The 22,172-nt window shown below is 39.2% G+C and overlaps 1 protein-coding gene across 1 annotated transcript in view; it reads right to left on the reverse strand.

Annotated features, from left to right (window-relative positions):
• Positions 1-22,172, reverse strand: part of MALRD1 (MAM and LDL receptor class A domain containing 1) — a 753,919-nt gene that overhangs the window by 662,162 nt on the left and 69,585 nt on the right. The window contains 2 exon segments of the mRNA XM_013058904.2: positions 4,222-4,319; positions 13,531-13,677. Of these exon segments, the coding sequence (XP_012914358.2) occupies positions 4,222-4,319; positions 13,531-13,677 (245 nt within the window).

Genomic DNA, 22,172 nt, shown 5'->3' on the forward strand with positions numbered 1-22,172 from the left:
TGAAGTAGCCCAGAGGAGTGAGAGCCCAGGTCTACAAAGGAGTAATTGGGCTCTCTGATATTTAACTCTGTGAATGACCTTCCAGGGCATTATTTACAAGTTGAAAATAATTTCTTCCTATTTCTGTTTCATTCGAAGTTGGTCTGTGTCCAGCTGCAACTCTAACTCTTCAAAGGTTCTGTATCTTGCCTCAACTTTCCTACAGTTCTTTTTCCAACTGCTCCCCTATCTCTTAGCCAGATCTTCAAGCTCTTTCTCAGCTGTATTACAAATGCTCAGCTACTTCTGCTTTTTCTGCCTCACAAAGGACCCTGTCTAGTATGTGCAACACCTGTTTTATCTTCAAGACGTAGAAAAAAAATAGTTAAAAAAAAGAGAGAGAGAGAAAAGATGATATATATGTAGCTCCTCAAAATTCAGCTGGGACTAAGTCCATGTTGAGTGGGGATCATTCATCACACACATCCTCCACATTACCATAGTGATTTCTCTAATCCTAGTCATAATTACGTGTTTGCCTGTCTATTCTTCATCTGAATAAGCTTAATTAGAAGTTTCAAATCTTCAGTAAAATATGTTATTTCCATTTAAATGATTAGCCTCCATATGTTTTGCTCAAGCGCAGGTGGAGAGGGTACCGGCTCAGCCTTTCCCCCATACACTGTTACTTCCTCTAGAATCCATGCCCTACTTTAACATCTACGCTTGGATTGAACAAAACAATCAGGGACAAAGTGTGAGTTGCAAGTCCCACTCCATCATTTTTTGTTTGTTTGTTTCTTTTTTTTTTTTTTTTTTACTGAATTTCTCATTGACATGAGTTCACTTGGGGAACGTTATAAGACATGGCCTTTGAAAATTTGTTGAGAATTGTTGTAAGTGGATTATTATTGTTATCCTGTACCCACTCTCTCAGAGCACTTTAACACTGAATTGCCATCAGAATCCCTAAAATCGACATTTCATTAGGACAAACATACTTCGGTTGTCTCTGTTGTATTCTCAGAATTGCGGGCTGTGGTCCACACAGAGCAGGTAAGCAGTATGTGTGTGCCGAGTCAGAGCAAGAATGTTTACATTGTTATCACTGTATGTACTCAGGAAAGAATTCTCACAAGAACTATTTTTGCTTTGTTTTCTTATTTTTACTGCCTTAGATCTAAACTAAATGATGATTCATCCATCTCTACTGGTTGCTGGAAAACTTAGTTCAAATGTGTAGCCTGGCTCTAATAAGCTTCATTTGTGGAACCAACCCATCTCTTGCTTCATCTATCTTTTCCCTGAAAAACTCATTCACTTTTTTAAAAATTTTATGATATTTTTAAAATTAAAGACTATTAAAACAAGTGCAAAGCAAGTGGGGGAAGTGTTTTTAAAGTAGACAAGTATGCAAACTAGCTTCGAAAACAGGAGCTTTGTAATATCAATCATCCTGTCTTTAATTAATCGTGAAGCCCCAAAAGTAATTTTTTTAAAGATTTTATTTATTTATTTGACAGAGAGATCACAAACAGGCAGAGAGGCAGGCAGAGAGAGGGGAAAGTGGGCCCCTGGCTGAGCAGAGAGCCCGATGTGGGGCTCGATCCCAGGACCCTAGGATCATGACCTGAGCTGAAGGCAGAGGCTTTAACCCACTGAGCCACCCAGGTGCCACCCCCAAAAGTAATTTTATATAGTAACTCAAATAGGAGAACTCAGAAAGTATTAATACCTACCATAAATCTCCTTCATATTTGATATTTCCTAGTTAATTCAAAACAGTAACAGCATTTCAACACCAATAAGAAATAGTAGCTTCTGGCCTCCATGTGTTCTGTTTGTCCTATCTCCTGGCTATTCCATGGGAAAACGCCAAGTTTCCAACAGTGACTGAAGGGACTTTTGAAGTCTTTAAATTAGAGTCCACTTCTTAAGCAAGGAGTGGATGTAGGAAAGTTTGCACGTGTTGAAGCCATGTGCTGGTTATACATAAGACACAAGATAATTCATGCAAAATGACTCTACTAACCTGTTGTTAGAAGAGGAGACTCAAAAGAAAGCTTCCCGGTTTTAAAGTCCTTTCAAAAAAGGGTTCTGAAATGCATTAGTTTCGTATGATTATGTAGGGAAAAAATGTAATTTCATAAAATGAAGACTTTAATCATATCAAAGCACACAGCTTCGGTATGTCCCTGCCTAACTTCACCATTTTATAATGACTAACATCTGCTATTCCACAAATAGAAGTATTATCAATATGTTCCAACTAGGAAGATTGGCTGGACTGCTGATAATTCAAGAAGAATTTGGTTTGTTTATTCCGTAACTTTTATGAAAGAAAGTATCACACAGTACCACAGACTTGTAAAAAAGTAATACTACATTCTTAGAATACCCCTTTGGGAAAGACATTAAGCTATGTGTATCTCAGGCTACAGACAACCTTCTCTAATTGTCTAGTTCCACTTCCTAGACCAAAAGTATTATAAAGTAACGCAAATATCCATCCTTCTAACTCAAAAGTACTAACATTCAAGCAGATACAGATAAAGGCAGGGAAAAAAACCTCTTCTAGCAGTCTGGAATGGCTCCCTGAAACACTCTTACTTTTCTAAAAAGCAAGACAAACCACAAACTCAGCATTCGAGGCCTTGGGAGATTGAGTACTGGTTCTGAGAAATAAATCAGCAAGTGTCCAAACTGTCCATGGCTTTCACTGAGGCCCCACAAGCGCTAAACTCCTAAGCGACAACAGAGAAAAATGCTTCCAAGTGGAAACAACCAACTGTTGAAACATAATCCCAATGATCACAGATTAATGGCTACCAGCACACATCAATGGAAAATGTGGATAATCTTTCAAAAGAAAAAATGTATATGATTTCCTCCCTGAATCTCGGGAATTTCAATAAGCTCTTAATGTTTGCTTTCAGACTTCCACAGAACAAGTAGAATTAATACATTTTATTGTTTAGTATCCAATGCCTTATGTATATAACAACGGTGATCCCAGCCCTTTGGTGTAGGACCTTGAATTAAGGCTAAGTAAGCTTGTAAAGTACTTTTACAGAGCGAGTCAATGCCTCAGGAGTTCTCAAAAAAAAAAAAAAATCTGTATCTATCACATAGCGAAACAAAGCGAAGGTAGAATGCCTGTGGGCGAAGTGGAGTCCAGGCAGTTATTTTACATGTAATCCCCACAGAGAAATAACAAGGGAAAAAAACGAGAGAGAGGACAATCCATTAAGAGATCTGAGCACTCCCATTCAGATTTATATCAAGTTGAACACATAATTAGATTTATTCCTCTGAACAATATGTAATTTGTCAGCAGGAATGCCAGAATAAACTCCTGTACCCCCACATTTACAGGAGACGAATTGGTGTGCAGCAGTATCGATCTGCGCGGTCTTCTGATAACTACAAAAATTAAACTGCAATCCTGAGGGCCTGGAGGCTTGCTGGAATGCTCCAAAGGATAGAAAACAAAGCAAGCTGAACAGAAACGTCGAAGTGTAGGTGTTAGTTCTACAGAAAATAAAGGAATTCTGTTTAGTGAACACCTACTATGTGCCAGATACTTTGTCAGATAATCCTCACAGCCAGGTGAAAAAAGGTACTCTAATATTACACTGCCAGTGTGGACACAGAGTCTCGAAGAGAGTACAGAGTCTGTGGCAGAACGGAGATCAGAACCAGGTCTGTCAGACTCCGAAGTCCTTCTCTGCCCTCTTCTCTCTCACGCTGGTGAAACGGACTGAGCACGTGTCGCCTGCTCTGTGTTTACTTGGCATACAAAGACTAACTGAAGACATAAAATTTCAGAAGATGTCATTATTTGTTCTGCACGCAGTTCTTTCTCTTTATTTGTGCTTTCATCTTCCCTTCAGCAAGCACTTGCTCGGCTTGTTTTATTTTACTCAATTAACACTGTTGGCCAAAACAATCAGCAGCTTTGGCAACATGTACCCACAGCTTTGGATTACTGGAAGGACTATTTGGAAAGAATACAAAATGAAAGAAATATTCTTTAATAGGCCCCACAAAAGAACCATTTAAGTCATAGACTGCAAATGGTCTTTTGGAAGGACATGACATTTCGTGCTGATAGTCTGTGTAAATCTCTCAGTTCATCATGAAAATGGCAGTAAAACAAAGCAGTCATTTACTGGCCCAAGTAATAGTTTACAACAGTTTACAAACACAGAATGGCTGATGGAAGTTCCAGTAACTGGTTACCTGACATGGGGTAGAGGCAGTGAGGGCTTTTGTAAGAACAGGACTTCCAAGCTTGGCCACTCTTGGAGATTGATGGGATCGGAAATAAATGAATGAGCCTACGAAATAAACAAACAAATAAATAAATAAATAAATAAATAAATTTGTAAAAGTCACATGGATACAAATTCTGTTATACATTTAGCAGTCCTTTACTCTAACATCTTATCCTTACAGACAATCAACTGTCAATCACAACAAGAAAATTACATGTTTTACTTATTTACCATTTAGTTCTGTAAATGACCAAGCTTTTTCATATGGATAACATGAAGTAAGATAAAATCCAATTGATAAAAACAAGCTCTTGATCTAAATCCCCTAAACGAATAGGTTTATTGTCTTAACTTGGGTCATAATTAGAATCTATAATCAAATTAAACGAAGCTTCTAAGCTTACAATTAGATAGTCAACACGCCCTTATGAAATTCTCACAAGAGCATTATTTTTAAGTTTCTTCACAAAGGACTGAAAGATGCGAGCCTGTGGAATGAGCTGGGTTTCTCCTGGGGCTTACATGTTTGACATTGTTGTCTGTGCTAGTGGGGATGAAAGCTTAATTAAAGATCTAATCTGAGCGTTAACAAAATAACTGCTTTTAGATTTTAACTCCGTGGATGCGCTCATGGCAAACATACAGGGGGATAACATCTTTTAGCAGCTCAAAAGATCACACATTCTGAACTGCTGTCAGGGGTGGCTTCCTCGAATACTGAAAATTCACAAGGAAGGCTATGCAGGACAATGTCAAGGTCTGATCCTGCCCTTTGATAATCACGAAGAGATGGGCAACTGGGAAAGCAGACAATTTTGACTGAAAAATACCATTTTCAGAAGGTGATTTTCCTAGATACTGGTTAATGCTAACTACATGGAAAGGATTTCAGAATTAAACTGTATTATTTTATAGCTACGGCCACGTGTTTAACCGAATAACCAAGGTTGCAAATCAGCAGTATCATCTCTGAATGAGAAAAACAGAACCAGTTTATACAGACTTTTTTTTTTCTTTTTTAAATATGGGGCTTGAACTCATAACCCTGAGACCAAGAGTCACATGCTCTATGGACTGGAGGCAGCCAAGCTCCTCTATACGGGCTTTAACATCCCAAAACCAACAGGGAAGAATAAAAGCTATTATTCCCTAACTTCAAACCAAGAGTGATAGAAACTATATAAGCTCATTAAATTCTGTTTCACCTATAAAAGAATAGCATAGGAAGAGAGGATTTTGAAAAAATTGTTTCAGCTTAAAAATTCTTAGGTTCAAAACCACAATGCGATATCACCTCACACCAGTCAGAATGGCTAAAATCAACAAGTCAGGAAATGACAGATGCTGGCGAGGATGCGGAGAAAGGGGAACCCTCCTACACAGTTGGTGGGAATGCAAGCTGGTGCAACCTCTCTGGAAAACAGCATGGAGGTTCCTCAAAATGTTGAAAATAGAACTGCCCTATGACCCAGCAATTGCACTATTGGGTATTTACCCTAAAGATACAAACGTAGTGATCCAAAGGGGCACGTGTACTCGAATGTTTATAGCAGCAATGTCCACAATAGCCAAACTATGGAAAGAACCTAGATGTCCATCAACAGATGAATGGATCAAGAAGATGTGGTATATATACACAATGGAATACTATGCAGCCATCAAAAGAAATGAAATCTTGCCATTTGCGACAACATGGATGGAACTAGAGCATATCATGCTTAGCGAAATAAGTCAGGTGGAGAAAGACAACTATCATATGATCTCCCTGATATGAGGAAGTGGTGTTGCAACATGAGGGCTTAAGTGGGTACGAGAAGAATAAATGAAAGAAGATGGGATTGGGAGGGAGACAAACCATAAGTGACTCTTAATCTCACAAAACAAACTGAGGGTTGCTGGGGGGAGGGGGTTTGGGAGAAGGGGGTGGTATTATGGACATTGGGGAGGGTATGTGCTTTGGTGAGTGCTGTGAAGTGTGTAAACCTGGTGGTGATTCACAGACCTGTACCCCTGGGGATAAAAATATATGTTTATAAAAAATAAAAAATTATATTAAAAAAAATTCTTAGGTTCAACTAACATTCAATTGAATACTTTTAAAAGACTAATCAAAATTCTACAAATTAACAAATATTCAAGGATCCTAGTGCCCTGGTCATTTAAAAACAATGTATACAATTTCAAACAAGCAGTCAATAAAGGAGGGGACATATAAACTAAAACTCCAAATTCTAAAAGCAGTAAAGGCTTGAATAAATTGGGTATACCACAAAATGACTACAAAAGTGATTTTAAAAAAATCTACTGGACATATATGGCAAAACAGTTGAGTTTTATTTAATTTTTAAGGAATACTTCTAACATTATTCAAGGGATCTTGAGTCTTAAAGAATATGAAGAACTCCTTGACTCAGATATATCTCCCTGCCAGATATCTCTAACTTATAAGTTACGGAAATAGGAAAATAAAAAATAAACTGCAATGTCACTCATGATCATAGATACAAAATTCTAATTAAAAAGTTATCAATTATATGGGGCGCCTGGGTGGCTCAGTGGGTTAAAGCCTCTGCCTTCGGCTCGGGTCATGATCCCAGGGTCCTGGGATCGGGACCTGCATCGGGCTCTTTGCTCAGCAGGGAGCCTGCTTCCTCCCCTCTCTCTCTGTCTGTCTCTCTGCCTACTTGTAATCTCTGTCAAATAAAATAAATAAAATCTTAGAAAAAAAAATTATCAATTATATTTGAAATCCTTATCAAAAAAATTGTATGTCCTGACCAAACTGAGCTTTCCATGAATGGAAGCTGAGTTTAATTTAGCTGCTCTATCAACACAGTCATTCAGATCAACAAATTAAAGGGTAGAGTCAGACTCGGATCAACAAGTATTGAGAAGACTGTGGAAAAAAACAGCCATTGCCAATTAAAAAAACTTAAGAAAATATTAAAAGTAAATAATTAAATGCAGACCAATAATCAACCCCAAAACAAATACCCTAAATGGCAAACAACAAAGCTACTTTAATTAAAATGAGAAACTAGAGATTTCTATCACTATTAATCACAGATAATATTAATTACCTTAGACTAACATTATCTTATAGGCCTAGGGAATGGGAGTCAAGAAAATAATATACTTAGCAAATATAATAGAAAATAGAAATACAGTTCTCATGTTTTGCCAATAATATTACCATAAAAGTAGAAGCTCCCAAGGCTTCTATTGTTAAATAATGATAAGTATTAAAAGAAATCTGATAAGGTAAACGGAAACAAAGAAATGTGATTAAGTTATTTTTTTAACTTTAGCAATAAGACCCTAGATACAGAAATGATTAGAGATATCCTCTTCACTATTACGTTAATACAAAATATGTAGGCGTAAAATAGAGATAACATGTTTTTAGATGAAAAGATATTGTAAAAATATTAATTTAGTGAAAATTTATTTGAAAGCTAAATAAAATCCTAAGAGCACTTTAATAGTTAGAAAAATAAATAATAAAAAAATAACACAGACTTAATATTTATAAGTGCGGGGTAAAGAGAATCTGAACTCTGAGCCTAGACCCAAAGTCCTCTAGAAAAATGTCTCTGGATTTACCTTCTTATAAGTTTGCTGTGCAGAATGTACTTAGTTAAGAGAACTATGGAATTATAATATATCAAGGAGATGGTTCCTGGTAAGCTGAGTTGTTCATATTGCAAAACTCCACAAACCCTAGAGGGGCTAACACAGTATCAGAATTTATGACTAACACAGTATAAGAATTAAAGAAAGAGGGGGTCGGCTTCCATGTATTAAACCATCCATCATTTATGAAGCATGCACCTGCTTTTAATGCAATGGTCTAGAAGGGACTCCTTACATGATGTGAAAACACTAGAGATCAGACTTCATAATGAATACAAATAATCATAAGCCAGTATCATACAGAATAAAAATACCATAAGTATCATAAAACAATTATCATATAGAATAAAAAATCATGTATACAATGACCAAAACCAACCAAATGAGATCTGGCTCATGAATGCGAAGGTGGTTTAATATTTGAAAAATCCCCCTTATGAACAAACAAAATGTGATGATATGATTATCATGATACTAAAAGAATCTGACAAATTTTAACAGAGACTCGTATACATACACACACAAAGAAAACATTATGAATAGAAGGGAACATCTTTACCTAATAAAGTAAACAATCTTTCAGCAAATATAGCACTTAAGGTTGAATTATTGACAATTTTCTTCTGAAATTAGAACAAGAGAAGTATAGCAGCTATCACCAGCTATAGTCAACATTTTTCCAAAGTTACTAGCCAGTGTAATGAAACAAAGAAAACAAAAGGCTTAAGATTTAGAAATAAGGAAATAAAATTGTCATTATTGAAGAGAAAATAATTGGGAACCTAGAAAATTGTGTGTGTGTGTGTGTGTGTGTGTGTGTGTACTTGCTATAATAAATAAAATCAGCAAGGTCACTGGATACAAAGTCAATATTTAAAAATAAAATTGCATTTCTACATACCAGCAAAACACAAAAGTATTTAAAATATAACTTAAAATAGCAGCAAACATATAAAAACCTAAATAATTTGCAAAATATTTTTAAATCTATATACTAAAAGCTTCAGAATATTATTTAGAGACCTTAAAGATGATTTAAGTAAGCTGAGAAATTAGAAACATTTGAAAAGATAATTTTTAAATAAAGTACAAATAAAGGCTATAAGTAAGCAATCATTTTATACCCACAGATTAGAAGAATTTAAGAGAATAAGAAAAGCACTCTTATTTTCCTAATGGAATTTAAAGTATTAAGATTTTGGAGGAATGTACATCTTTCTGTAAAAATATAGTTGTCTCATTCATAGTTATGTATTGCGTAGAACTGAAAGCATCCTATATATAAAAAATGTGTAAAAGAATGGATTTTGCAGCATTGTCATGATATTGCCATGATATTTTGGCATATCCGGATGAAAGAAATGAAGCAAACTAATAAAAATTAGGCTTCTTCTACTTTTTGGCAAGGTTGTGATCAGGGACAAGATTTAGTCTTCCTGAACTAGCAAACACACACACACACACATACACACACACACACACTATGCATTAGACAGTGGTTTATGTAGGACAATGAGAATATAAGATCATTGGATAATGACCTCTAAGAGAGGGAAAACAAATGCATGAAGGCATACAACTTCCCCAGTTTATTGCCTACAGTTACTAGCTGCCACATAAGAAGGCGGTGGTCTCTTCAAACTGAAAAGATAGAGATGCTCCTTGGGGCTCCTCGAGTTCAGAAGGCAGCATTCCCAGAGGACAGCGCTGCAAAGGCAGAGTTGCAGAGATCTGCAGTCTTCTCCTCCCACAAATCTCTACCCGAGTACCGACCAGTGCATGGACCTGAGGAAACGCTCTGAGGCTGGAGCCTAACCTTCTGAAAGGGGCCACTTCCTGATCAGAGGTCCCAGTGGGCAGAAATAGTAGGCTCTTGCACTCATCACCAGAATGAAAAAATTAGTTATACAGAGGGACTGTGTGGAGTATGCAAGTCAAATGAAAACGTGCGTCCAAACAAAAACCCGTATGCTAATTTTACAGAATATCTGTAATCACCAACATTTAGAAAGAGCCCAAATACCCTTCAACTGATCAGAGATCACAAACTATGCTTTATCCATGCAATGGAATACTACTCAGCAGTTAAAAAAAAAAAATAGGAACTACCACTGCAATCAACAACGTGCTGAGTCTCAGATCCATTCAGCTAACTGAAAGAGGACAGACTCCAAAAGCTACATACTGTAGGATCCTATTTATAGGACATTGTGGAAAAGGCAAAACTATAGGGACAGAAATCAGATCAGTGGATACCGGTAGCTGGAAATGAGATGGGTACTGACTACAAAGTGGTATCGAATCAAGGGGAGAATGGAACTCTTATATCCTGAGTTTTCTGATGGTTACAGAATTATATATGTTTGTTCAAACTAGTGAACTGTACACCAAAAAGGTTGAATTTTATTGCATTTAAAAAATACTTTAACAGATGGGCAGCCCCCTCAGAAACCTGGCTGGGTTGTGGTGGAAGGCAGGGTCCCTGATACCGGAGGCAGACAGCACCATTGTTCCTGTAATGCCCCTCCCATAATAAACCTTGCGAGTGGCCATACTGCTAATCAATATGTATGTTTGCCCATTTTTGTATATATATATATACATGTGTGCCCATACACATGTATGTGTGTGTATATGTATGTATTTAACAGAAAAAATAAAATTCAAAATGATTATAATTGATGACTTGGAGGAATTGCCATGAGCTATCTTTAGTAAAGTAAGTAAGATACAGTAGTTACAATAGGATCTCATTTTTTGGTAAAATAAATCATCATCAGAATACTTAAAATTATCAATGTGTACATATCCATTACGTACACATATGTGTACAGGAGCATAAATAAGAATGAATAAACATGAGTTGTCTGTGTGGAGGTTTCATAAGGTAACAACTAGGAACTGGAAAATAAAAACCAAGCAAAGAAGGGAGGTAGGAAAATCAAGGTTTTACTGCAAAAAGAAAAGCTACATAATGTCGAGCCATTCATCAATTATGTAAAATTACATATGGGAATGTGCATATATGAGGAAAAATACTGGAAATTAAATAGTTTTCTAAAGCACTGTAATCCACAAACCCAAAGGTCTAACATAACAGGCTGTAGGTAAGCGTACGGTCTTCGATGTGGGAGCCGGGAAGCGGAGCCTGCTGCCTTCTCCCAGAAACTTCCGCTTCACTTCTCCTAGGGCTTCCTGGTACAATTTTTCCTCCTCCTCATTTGCGATGTAAGACCACTAGTGATCATCTTAAAGTCACAATGACAATCACAGGTAAAGGACAGACTTAATGGCAGAGGGACTCCTTGATGTGCCCTTTCCAGAGAGAATTGCTGCAATTTCTTTGCTGCTCTCACTTTCAATTATAACAGCTGCCTCCAGTTCTGTGAGTGTATTGTTATCTGTGAGCATTGTTTAGATCACAGAAAAAGAAAAAAGGGTCCTTCAATATTTAACAAAAGAGAACTTTTAGCATCTCTTTTTGGCATAAATCATAATTCAGTGGTAATTACACGATATCTGAAGATTACTAATAAATGTTTTCTTATTATCACAGCCCTGGTGGTATTCCTAATTTTCTTACTAGAACAAACAGACAATAGACAGTCACATTTAATGGGCTTTTACCACATTAAAAGCCTTAGCAGGTATTACTTCATTTAATCCTCATAATAATTTTACATGAAAGATATTTTTATTTTACCTATTTTCTAGCTGAAAAAAAAAATGGGGCACAAAGGCATTTAATGAATTTGTGCAGTGTCAACAACATCCTGACTTACCCCTGGGCAAACAGGGATCTCTGCCACCCTGCTCTCCAAGAGGTCACCCAAGGCCACCCTATGCACCATGTGAGCAGCTTATGAGTAGAAAAGTAGAAAAGCACCATTTCGTACATGGCAGAGCTCCACGCCTCCCGAAACAGCAAGCCCATCTCCCCCAGAGACCCAGGCACAGAGCCAGACTGAACACACTGACAGGTGAGCCCCAATAAAATGGCCAGAGGCCTCAGTGTGTCTCACCCTTCCCAGATAGCTCTTAAAGCATCCTAACTACAGCCCCCAGCCAGGCCAAGTTCCAGCCTCTGAACCACCACGGAGCTTCCTTTAAAGGGTAATCAACAGGCCATTCAGTGTTACAGAAAAGTGTTGCATCTCAGCCTTTTAGAATAAAACTAATGGGTCACGTGCTTTCACAGACAGAATGGTTACCATGAGCCTCCAGAAAGATTTCAAATTCCAAGCACTCCGTAATCCCCCTCTTTTCTTGGCTGCTTCATCTTCTCTATACTCTGCCCAGACATACCCATCACTCAGCCGGAACCACCTACATCTCTCCCATCCTCTTCCAGAATATTCCGTCAGTTAGAACACCTCCCTCAACACCTCTCCTTACTTCAGCCTTTCTGGCAACTCTCCCTTCAGTGCTCAGTTCTGGAGTCACCTCCTCCAGGAAGGCCTCTTGATTCCACTGAGTCACCCTCCATCTCATATAAAACATTTATTATATCTGAGTGCAAATCCTCACCTATTGGCTTCAGTCACTGGATTTCAGACCACCCCAGAGGCAGGGAGCATGGCTTCCACCTGTGTACCCCAGGTGTAGTACAGGATATGGATTCAGTCAACGGTTTTAGAGCAGAAAAAGAAACATTATATGAGCTTAAAGAAAGTGGGCTATTAACTTAGAGCTCCCATCATTAGTCCTGTTTCAAACTTTAATCCTCCAGAATCTGAAAGAAAGGTTCACTGCCATGAAAAGAAAAAGTAAGACCTTACTCCACTGCCAAATAAGCTGGGTTTATAGTTTTAGACCACAGATGGATGGCTAGAGTCTCCCTCCCAACCCCTAACATCCCCCACCAACTCCAGTTTCCAGTGGCTATAATTTAAAACATGGTCAACACTGTTAGCTCTGGCATACCTCTTCGGAAATCTAAAGGAGAAATAAATAATGTCCAAGGGGGTTATATGAGCTTGAAGAGGATCGACAGTGCAGTTGTGTTTTTATAAAGTTAATACGATATTCGTGTACCTAGGCAATGTCGTGGACACCAACAAGGGAAAGCAGAACAAAACGCTTCTGTTTTCCTTGGAGATTCACAAACCCAGATCGAAATGCTATGTGTCATTTGACTGTTCTATTTTAAGAGTACATGGAGAAATTGTAACGTAGGTTAAAAATACATGAGAAAGAAGATTGTTACAAAGAAGATTTAAGAGTGATTAAACTGCATTCAAACATTTGTCGATTTTATAGATAGCACTAAACCTCTGTTCTCTTTTCCAGAAAGATTAAAGTTTTTTTTTTTTCTGTTTTGCAAAAATTGGATTGCTCTAAAAAGAAAGCAAGCCTATTGTACATGAGTTCTGGCAACTAAAGAAAATTATCAGAAGACTTCCCCTCTCACCATGCTTTCAGCCCAACCTTGTAAAAAATGAGACCTCAAAAATGTTGGTTATGAAAACAGTATTATTTTCAGAAACAACTCAAATTATGATGTTGATCAGGAGAGTTTCAAGCGAGACAAACCAGAGCTCCATGTTTGTAGCCTATAGCTAGAAATGAAAACACAAAGGTTCATCATTCTGCAACATGACAGAAAGGCAACCAATATTTTTTTAAAAGGAAAATATCCTACCATGACTTGTGTTTGCTGTATGATCATCACCAGGAAGGTGGCTCTCTCCACTGGCCAGTCCTTTCATGATTTCCCATTGCGAATCTTCTGTGAGAAATGGCTCCCAACCACAGAAACCAGATTCAAAGTCACACGTGAGGGGATGTGCTGTTCCACACGGAAGAGAGGTGAGGAGAAATTAAGCAAGAAATTTAATTCCTGAAACACTGACTTCACATTAGCCAATCAACGTTGGAGGGCAGAGCAATCATCCCACTCTGTAATAAATGTCTTCTGATTCCCAAAACGGTTTTACTTTTTCTAGCCGCAAAGTTTTCCGTGTGTTGTGTGAGGAACCGTCCTTCTATATTCTTCTAACTGCGAGTGTGGGATGCTTCATCCTGGCTGGCCATCTCTGCTGTACTTAGCCTTCCCCATTGAAACTAGAGCTCTTCAAGGGACTAACCGATGCACTGGCCAAGACCAACAGGATTCACCTGCTGAGTTCATAGTTTTAAAAAGATCCATTTGAAAGAGGGGAATTGATTCTGGACACCTGAAGAGTTTGAGGTTGGCCCCTTAGTATTCATTCTGATATGCTATTTTAACAGTTTCTCAAAAATAAGTAAATAAATAAATAAATTAGAACATTTTGAACTTTGCTTTTGTTTCCCTCTTAAAGCACAACTAAGAATTTGGGAAATACTTAAGTGTCTAAATTGATCACAAACCATAAGAGACTCTTAACGTCACAAAACAAATTGAGGGTTGCTGGGGGTAGGGAAAGAGTGGTGGGGTTATGGACATTGGGGAGGGTATGTGCTATGGTGAGTGCTGTGAAGTGTGTAAACCTGGCGATTCACAAACCTGTACCCCTGGGGTTAATAATACATTGTATGTTAATTAAAAAAATTTTAAAGGAAAAAAATAAAAAAATAAATTGATCTCAAAAGAAACCAGTAAGGAAGTTCCTCCAGAAGTTAAAAATCGAACTACTCTATGATCTAGCAATTGCACTATGAGGTATTTACCCAAGAGATATGAAATTCTCATCTGAAGGGAGACATGCACCTTGATGTTCATAGCAGCATATCAACAATAGCCAAACTACAGAGAGAGCCCAAATGTCCGTCGACTGATGAATGGAAAAAGGAGGGATGGTATATATGATGGAATATTACTCAGCCATAAAAAAGAATGAAATTTTTGCCATTTGCAACAACGTGGATAGAGCTAGACAGTATAATGTGAAGTAAGTCCATCAGAGAAAGACAAGCACTGTATGATTTCACTCATACATAGACTTTAAGAAACAAAACAGATTAATATATGGGAGAGGGGAAAAAGAGAGATAAACCTGGAAGCAGACTCAACTATAAAGAAGAGGGTTATGGGGGCAGGGTGTTAAACAGGTGATGGAGATTAAGGCGTGTACTTCTGATGAGCCCTGGGTGTTGTATGTAACCAAAGAAGCACTAAATTCTACACCTGAAACTAATTTAACTCTGAACAGTGACTACAATTTATATAAAAACTTGAGAAAAAAATGAAATAACTTAAAAAAAAATAAGTTCTAGATTAAGTCAGTGTCTGGGGTTAGTTAGCTTCACAGAATCCTTACCAGCTTTGCCACCAAATTTGCGAGAAAAAAGGAGCAAGACTGGGCCATAAACTAAAAATTCTAACAACAGGATTTGTGCTTTTGAGACATCAGTTTTTATGTGCTTAAATTCCCTTTGGCTAAAATAAGAATCAGAGTATCAGGCTATCTTAGTTAACAGCTTGGGGAATAAATTCACGTAACACAAAAATTTATTTCTACATATTCCTTTCCATGCATAAGCTTTTTTATAATACCGGGTGAAGGGAGATGAAATAACTCTTGGTGAGAATACACCCAAAGTTTTGACAAACCTGAAGTTTTAGCAAGCTCGCTAGGATCAGAACGCTATTATCTTTAGTAATAAGAACAACAGACATGTTACCAGAAGCTCCCAGTACGTGTCAGGTTTTTTGGATCTATTACCATTGGTCCTTTCAAATCCCAGCACAGTAAGGGTAATCATCCCCCAAAGAGAAAAGCTGCTCTAGGCAACTTGTCTGTGGTAAATTTAATAAATGGAACATCTAGGCTTTGGAACGTCCAACACCAAAGCTTACACATCGTGAAGCCTCCCTAAACCAGAGATCCTATCACCTTAAAACTGCTCCTAATCATTATTTTCAACTTTCAATAATATGACCAAATCCAAGCATCTAAAGGGCTCATTCATTTAAGCATCGAACTCTTGACTTTGGCTCAGGTCATGACCTCTGAGTCATGAGATCGAGCCCCATGTCAAGCTCAGAGTTTGCTTGAGATTCTCACTCTCCCTCTCTCCTCTGCATCTCCTCCAACTCACTCGCTCTATAAATAATAAATATTTTTAAAATTAATAATATGACCAAATTGACCAGTATACTGCAAAAGCTCACTATAGCTTAATAATCAAAGGATCTTCAGATTTCTATAAACAGGGATGCCTGGTTTCATGACCAGATAGTTCATCACTAACATGTCAACTTTTAAAACACTGAAGTGCGCTATGCAGTAACACTACCACTTAAATTTTCTCTACATGAAACAAAATGGGATTGGGAAGGAGACAAACCATAAGTGACTCTTAATCTCACAAAACAAACTGAGGGTTGCTGGGGGGAGGGGGGTTGGGAGAAGGGGGTGGGGTTATGGACATTGGGGAGGGTATGTGCTAAGGTGAGTGCTGTGAAGTGTGTAAACCTGGCGATTCACAGACCTTGTACCACTGGGGATAAAAGTTATTATATGTTTATAAAAAAATTTTTTTTTCTTTACATGCGAACATTTAGATCTCAGAGCTATGCTGATTTAGCTTTAATGGATACGTTATTTTTCCTTTACAAGCAAATACTGTATTCTCACTTAAATGGATTTCCCCCAAAATAAACATGAGTTAAGTACAATATAATAAGGAAAAGATGTTTTGTATCACCTAACGGTGAATCAATATGCAAGGAAATGCCACTCACCCATACACCTAACTGAAAACCTACTGCTTCTGGATGTGTTCTTCTTTACTCAACTCTGCCTACAGAGTTCATAGGATACTACTGACACTCCTCAAAGAAGAGTCTGTTCTGTTTTTTGACATACACTTAAGCACCAATGAGGAGCTGTGATGGTCTCCCCAGGCATCCGGAAAATCCTCTGGTCTAGTTCCTTGGTTCTCTATGAACCTTGCCACTTGTTAAGTGACCTCAGAATTCTTCTCAGTCAGTTGGTAGAGTCCAGAAATACACAAGACTCAAAGTACATATCTGACCACTGAAATTTGCTTAAAGTTTCCAAATCCTTGGTTTTGGATTTGGTCAGGGAACCCTTCCACCTACTCCCAAGGGTACCCTAATTCTTCCCTGGAAAACACTTTCTTGGAATAGAAAATCTTCTATGGGTAGGATAACCACATATCTGGGTTGCCACAATTTATGCCTGTTGTCCTAGCATAATAATGAATGCCTTCTCCTCCCCCACCTCAAGTGTCCCTGTTTGGCTAATAAATTCAATATTGTCCTGTTATAGGCTATAAATTACATATTAGGGCACCTGGGTGGGTCAGTCAGTTAAGCCTCTGACTCTTGGCTTCAGTTCTGGTTGTAACCTAAGGGTTGTGGGATCCAGATCTGTGTGGGACTCTGCGATTAGCATAAGTCTACTTGAGATTCTCTCCCTCTCAAACGGATAAATCTTTTTTAAAATATTATGTATTAATACACAAAGGAAATAAATCTGTGCAAATAGCAATCTTATTCACTGCAGGTGACCAATGAAGGAACAAGTAACCATCTTATTCCCCAAATAGGCAATGGTACAAAACGGCAGTAAGACTAGTAAGGGTGGATGGAAAGTACAATGTGACCCAACCATCACCAAATCCTTCCACGGCTCTTCACAACTGTTCCTAGGTCACTGAACTGCAAAGATACAAAGATGTCAAGAAAAAAATAACATTGGATTGTATAAATGCTTCTGAAATGTGGCTTTAGGAGAAAAGTTGCTTTCTTCCATATCTGATGTTTCACCAGGTAAAATGTCAATCATTGCACTTTTTGTAAAACATGAAACACCCTGTCCTTTGAAAAATGAAAATTACTCTTTAAAATTCATCACCATAAAAATATGTGAAAGCAAAATCGGACAGTCATCTCTATGAAAATCTTAGTGAATGGCTCAGCTGTTTTTACCAATGACATTTACCCCAATATACTGCAAAGGACATTTTTTTTTAAATATATATTTTATTTATTTGAGAGAGAGTGAGCATGAGAGGGAGAAGTTCAGAGGGAGAAACAGATTCTCCACAGAGCTGGGAGCCCAATGTGGGACTCAATCCCGGGACTCCAGGACCATGACCTGAGCTGAAGGCAGTTGCTTAACCAACTGAGCCACCCAGGTGCCCCTGCAAAGGACATTTTTTAAAGCTAAGTATCCTAGAACTTAATTGTGCTATAAAATATAAATCAAATTTCAGTCACCAAAGTTTAGGTTCTTACATTAAAACTTCCCTACATAATTCAATAAGTTTAAGGTGTAGTTATAAATATCTGAAGAAAACCAGGAGAACCAAACACATCCTGGACACTAATAAACGCTGTTAATACCATTTATGATAAATGTTAAATATTTATAAAGTCTTTAAAAAATCATCTATTTATATTATAGGTAGAATGTATTCACTACAGAGAATTGATTATTTGGTTGCTTTTATTTTAACTTTCTGTGATTGTAGAACACGCTTCACTATTTCTAATCAGAGCATGAGAAATACCACTGTTCATAATTTGAGTGAAATTTTGCTGAGTTCATCAGAGCAATATTTTAAAATTATGACAAAGCCTTCTCTTGCATATTTAACCACTGCAGCATATTGGCAGAAGAAAAAAAAAATTCACTGTGACAGCTGAGAAAAATTTTTCTGGATCATGAACATTAAAATATTTATGAATCCTCTAGTTCATAAATAAATCAATTTCCTATTATATTAGAAAAATATATGGGAATAAATGGGGAATCTCCCATTCAATAAGCATCTACTAGATATTAAAATGATGTTATATAAACATTTGTTAATACTTATTGAGAAACCACAAGGATCTTTTCTCCCATGTATCCTTCCCTTGTGTAACATGAAATTTTTAGCATTTTTTTTTTCAAAATATAAAAGACATTCAGGGACAGCATCACAGTAAACATTAAATGTACTTCCCCGGAATTCTTGGTTTAAGCTTCTTTCACCTGAATATTGTACCAACTTCTCCTGTGAAGTGTCACCATTTGCACAGCATTTTATCTTTTTAATCTTTAAAAAATATTTATTTAGAGAGAGAGAAAGCACAAGTAGGGGAAATGAGAGAGGAAAAAAGAGAATCTCAAGCAGACTCCACACTGAGCATTGAGCCCGACCAGGGGTTCAATCCCAACCACCAAGATCATGACCTGAGCTGAAATCAAGAGTCAGATGCTCAACTGACTGAGCCACCCGTGTGGCTCTGTATTAGCATTTTAAAAGCTTTAAAAAAAAAAAAAAAACAATTAGAAGAACTTCTTCTCCTTCAGAATTTCCCACACCTTTCTGATGTGAACACAGATCTGTCCATGCTCCCATCTTTTTTGGAACATACTTACAGTCCTTTTGCATATCATAATTGAAAAATACACATATACTTTTAAAGTTTTGTGGAAAAATAAAGATGGCATAGAATGAACATTTTTCACTATTTTAAGTGTACCATTCAGCAGTGTTCAATACCTTCACACTGTTGTACATCCATCACCATCCCCCATCTCCAGAACTTCATCTTTGCAAAGTCAAACTCCATACTCATTAAACAACAACTCCGGTCTTTCCCTCTGCCTACTCCATGTTAACCCCCATTCTGCTTTCTGTCTCTATGAATTTGACTCCTCCATGTACCTTATATAAGTAAAATTATACAATATTTATCCTTTTGTGACTTGTTTCATTTAACATAATGTCTAACGTTCATCTATATTGTGGCACCTGTCTGGAGATTAGGTACATTTTATATGTAAATTATTCAGCTAGCCAATGTACACCCTTAGATATGTTTGGGACAAAGTATATTTTAATTATTTTATTAGAAATATGTAAAGATACATTGTAATGCAATGCCTCTATTTTATACAGGAGCATATCAATAACTGTTGAGCACTTATCACTTGGAATTAGGCACTATTTGTCCTGTGGCTGCTTTATTTCACTTAGCGTGATCACTCCATTTACACGCTCTATCTAAAATACTCAAACTACTGAAATCAGAGAATAGAACTGTGGTTACCAGACGCTGGGGGATACAGGGAAATGGTGAGTTGCTGTTCAATGGGTATGAAGTTTCAGCCATGCAAGATCAATTAGTTCAGAATTTCCCACAGCACACAGCCTATTGTCAACAATACCGTATTGTACTTTTCAATTGTTTGGCAATACTTTTATTTAAGGCTTTGTTGAAAATAGGACCTTTCATAAATTATTTTCCAAAGAGGCAGAAAAGGGGCATTAAAAAAAAAAAAATCACTTGTCTGTTCCCTAACACACGTTCAGCACGACTGTTTTTCACACTCATTTAAATGATAGATTTGAAGCTGAAAGTGCAGACCCAGATGTTTGAAACTCCCCCACAAATCCCAATGACAGGGATTTCTAGGGTCGGAGCGGCGAAGTTTTCCTGAGCAGGAGCATCTGGTCTGTTCAGGACTTTGACAGGAGATCTCTTCCACTCGGGAAGAGTTCTTAAGACCTGACAAGTTCAGCATCACTGCTTGAACCGCCCTGCACACCCCACACCAGGGCACCATGCCATCGGGCGCAGCGCTCGCAGCGATCCACACCGTAGGGACTGGAAGCGCGGGTGCGCTGCTCCGGGCTGGGGTCTCGGCTGCGCCCACCTCCCTCGCGGGGGCCGGCTCCCCGCGTCACCGCGATCCCCCGTCCTCCCACCCCCCTCGTCTGCGAGCACCCAGGCGCGCACCGCGGGGGGCCGCCCCGCCTCCCCGAACCCCCCGCCCCCGCTGCTGGCGTTCGCTAGACCGGGCCTCGCCCCCTTTCCTGGGGGTGGTCCGGTGGCAGAGGGCCACATGCGAACGCACAGCGACCGCGCGGGAAGCGGGCTGTGCTGCGGGAATGCGGAGCCGCGGCCGCCCTCCCTAGCCGCGAACGCCGGGCCGGAGCAGCCCCGAACGCCGCCCGAAGTCGCGGACCGTGCACAGCAGCCTGCGCCGCCCCAGCGAGCAAGACAGCCACACCTCGCGGCGCGGGGTCACCGGCAGAGCCCGGTAGCCGCCGCGGAAACCGCGCGGAGCACTCACCTGCGGCTGCCGGCCGAGAGCTGCGCCCGCCCGCCGGTAACCGCCCAAGTACTCGGCGGCCCCCGGCTGCGGGAGGCCCGCGAAGACCAGGAGGCCACGCAAGGGGCAGCGGGAGGGAGTCCCCGCCCAGGTGCGGCCGGCTGCCCCGCCCGGGCGGCCAGGGGGGCGGGCAGGGGAGGACGCTGGGTGGGGGGCGCGGGGGCAGAGGGACAGGTAAGTGCAAGGGGCTCGCGCCAAGCTACACGTGACCATCTGGCAACTCTCCCCACCTGTGCGGCCACACGTGGTGCCCCATCAAGTCTCCACGTTAAGTGTCCTTTCTCCAAAAGAGGAAAACTTCTGGAGGTGAAGGATAAAGATCAGATGTCTGCGTATTCCAAACTCAGATTGTATACATTAATTATGTGTATTGTTGTATGTCAATTATACCTCAATAAAGCTTTTTAAAAATTTATCGTTTGATGGTGTAGTGATGCTCTTAGGAATTAGTTACAGGAGTTATAGCTTCTGTTAAAGATCCGCCAGCTGGTTTGCCTTAAGTCCACTTTTTTTTTTTTTTTTTTTTTTTTTTTTTTTAAGATTTTACTTAGGGACGCCTGGGTGGCTCAGTCCCTAAGCGTCTGCCTTCAGGTGAAGTCGTGATCCCACCATCCTAGGATGGAGCCCCCCATCTGGCTCCCAGCTAGGCGGGAAGCCTGATTTCCCTCTTCCACTCCCCCTGCTCCTGTTCCTGCTCTCGCTCTCTCTCTCGCTGTCAGGTAAATAAATAAAACATTTGAAAAAAGAAAAAAAAATTATTTATTCGACACAGAGAAAAAGCGCACAAGTATAGGGGAGGGGCTGAGGGAGGACCAAGCAAGGAGCCACCTGTGGGGCTGATCCCAGGACTCTGGGATCATGACCCTAACCTAAGGCAGACAATCATCTGGCTGAGCTACACAGGCGCCCTGCCTTGAGTCTACTTTATATACGCCATCTGTTTTCCTCTCAGCGGTCTTTTCATTTCTGAAGGTTATTTGGCACCGTGGTACTCAAACTTTAACATGCAGAGGAACCACCTGAGACATTGTTAATAGGCAACTTTTGGTTCGGTAAGATTGTGATGCAGCCTGAGGTTCCTATTCAAAAGAGCTCCCAGATGATGCTAATGCTACTGGCCCACAACGCATAGTAGCAAAACACAAGCAACACTCCTTTTCATTTCCAATTAACTGCCTCAGAAAAGGCATGGGGCTAAAGGCTGTCAACTACCTTTATTAAA

Source organism: Mustela putorius, unplaced genomic scaffold, assembly GCF_011764305.1.
Source record: "Mustela putorius furo isolate JIRA1106 unplaced genomic scaffold, ASM1176430v1.1 tig00000827_pilon_pilon_pilon, whole genome shotgun sequence".
NCBI lineage: Eukaryota > Metazoa > Chordata > Mammalia > Carnivora > Mustelidae > Mustela > Mustela putorius.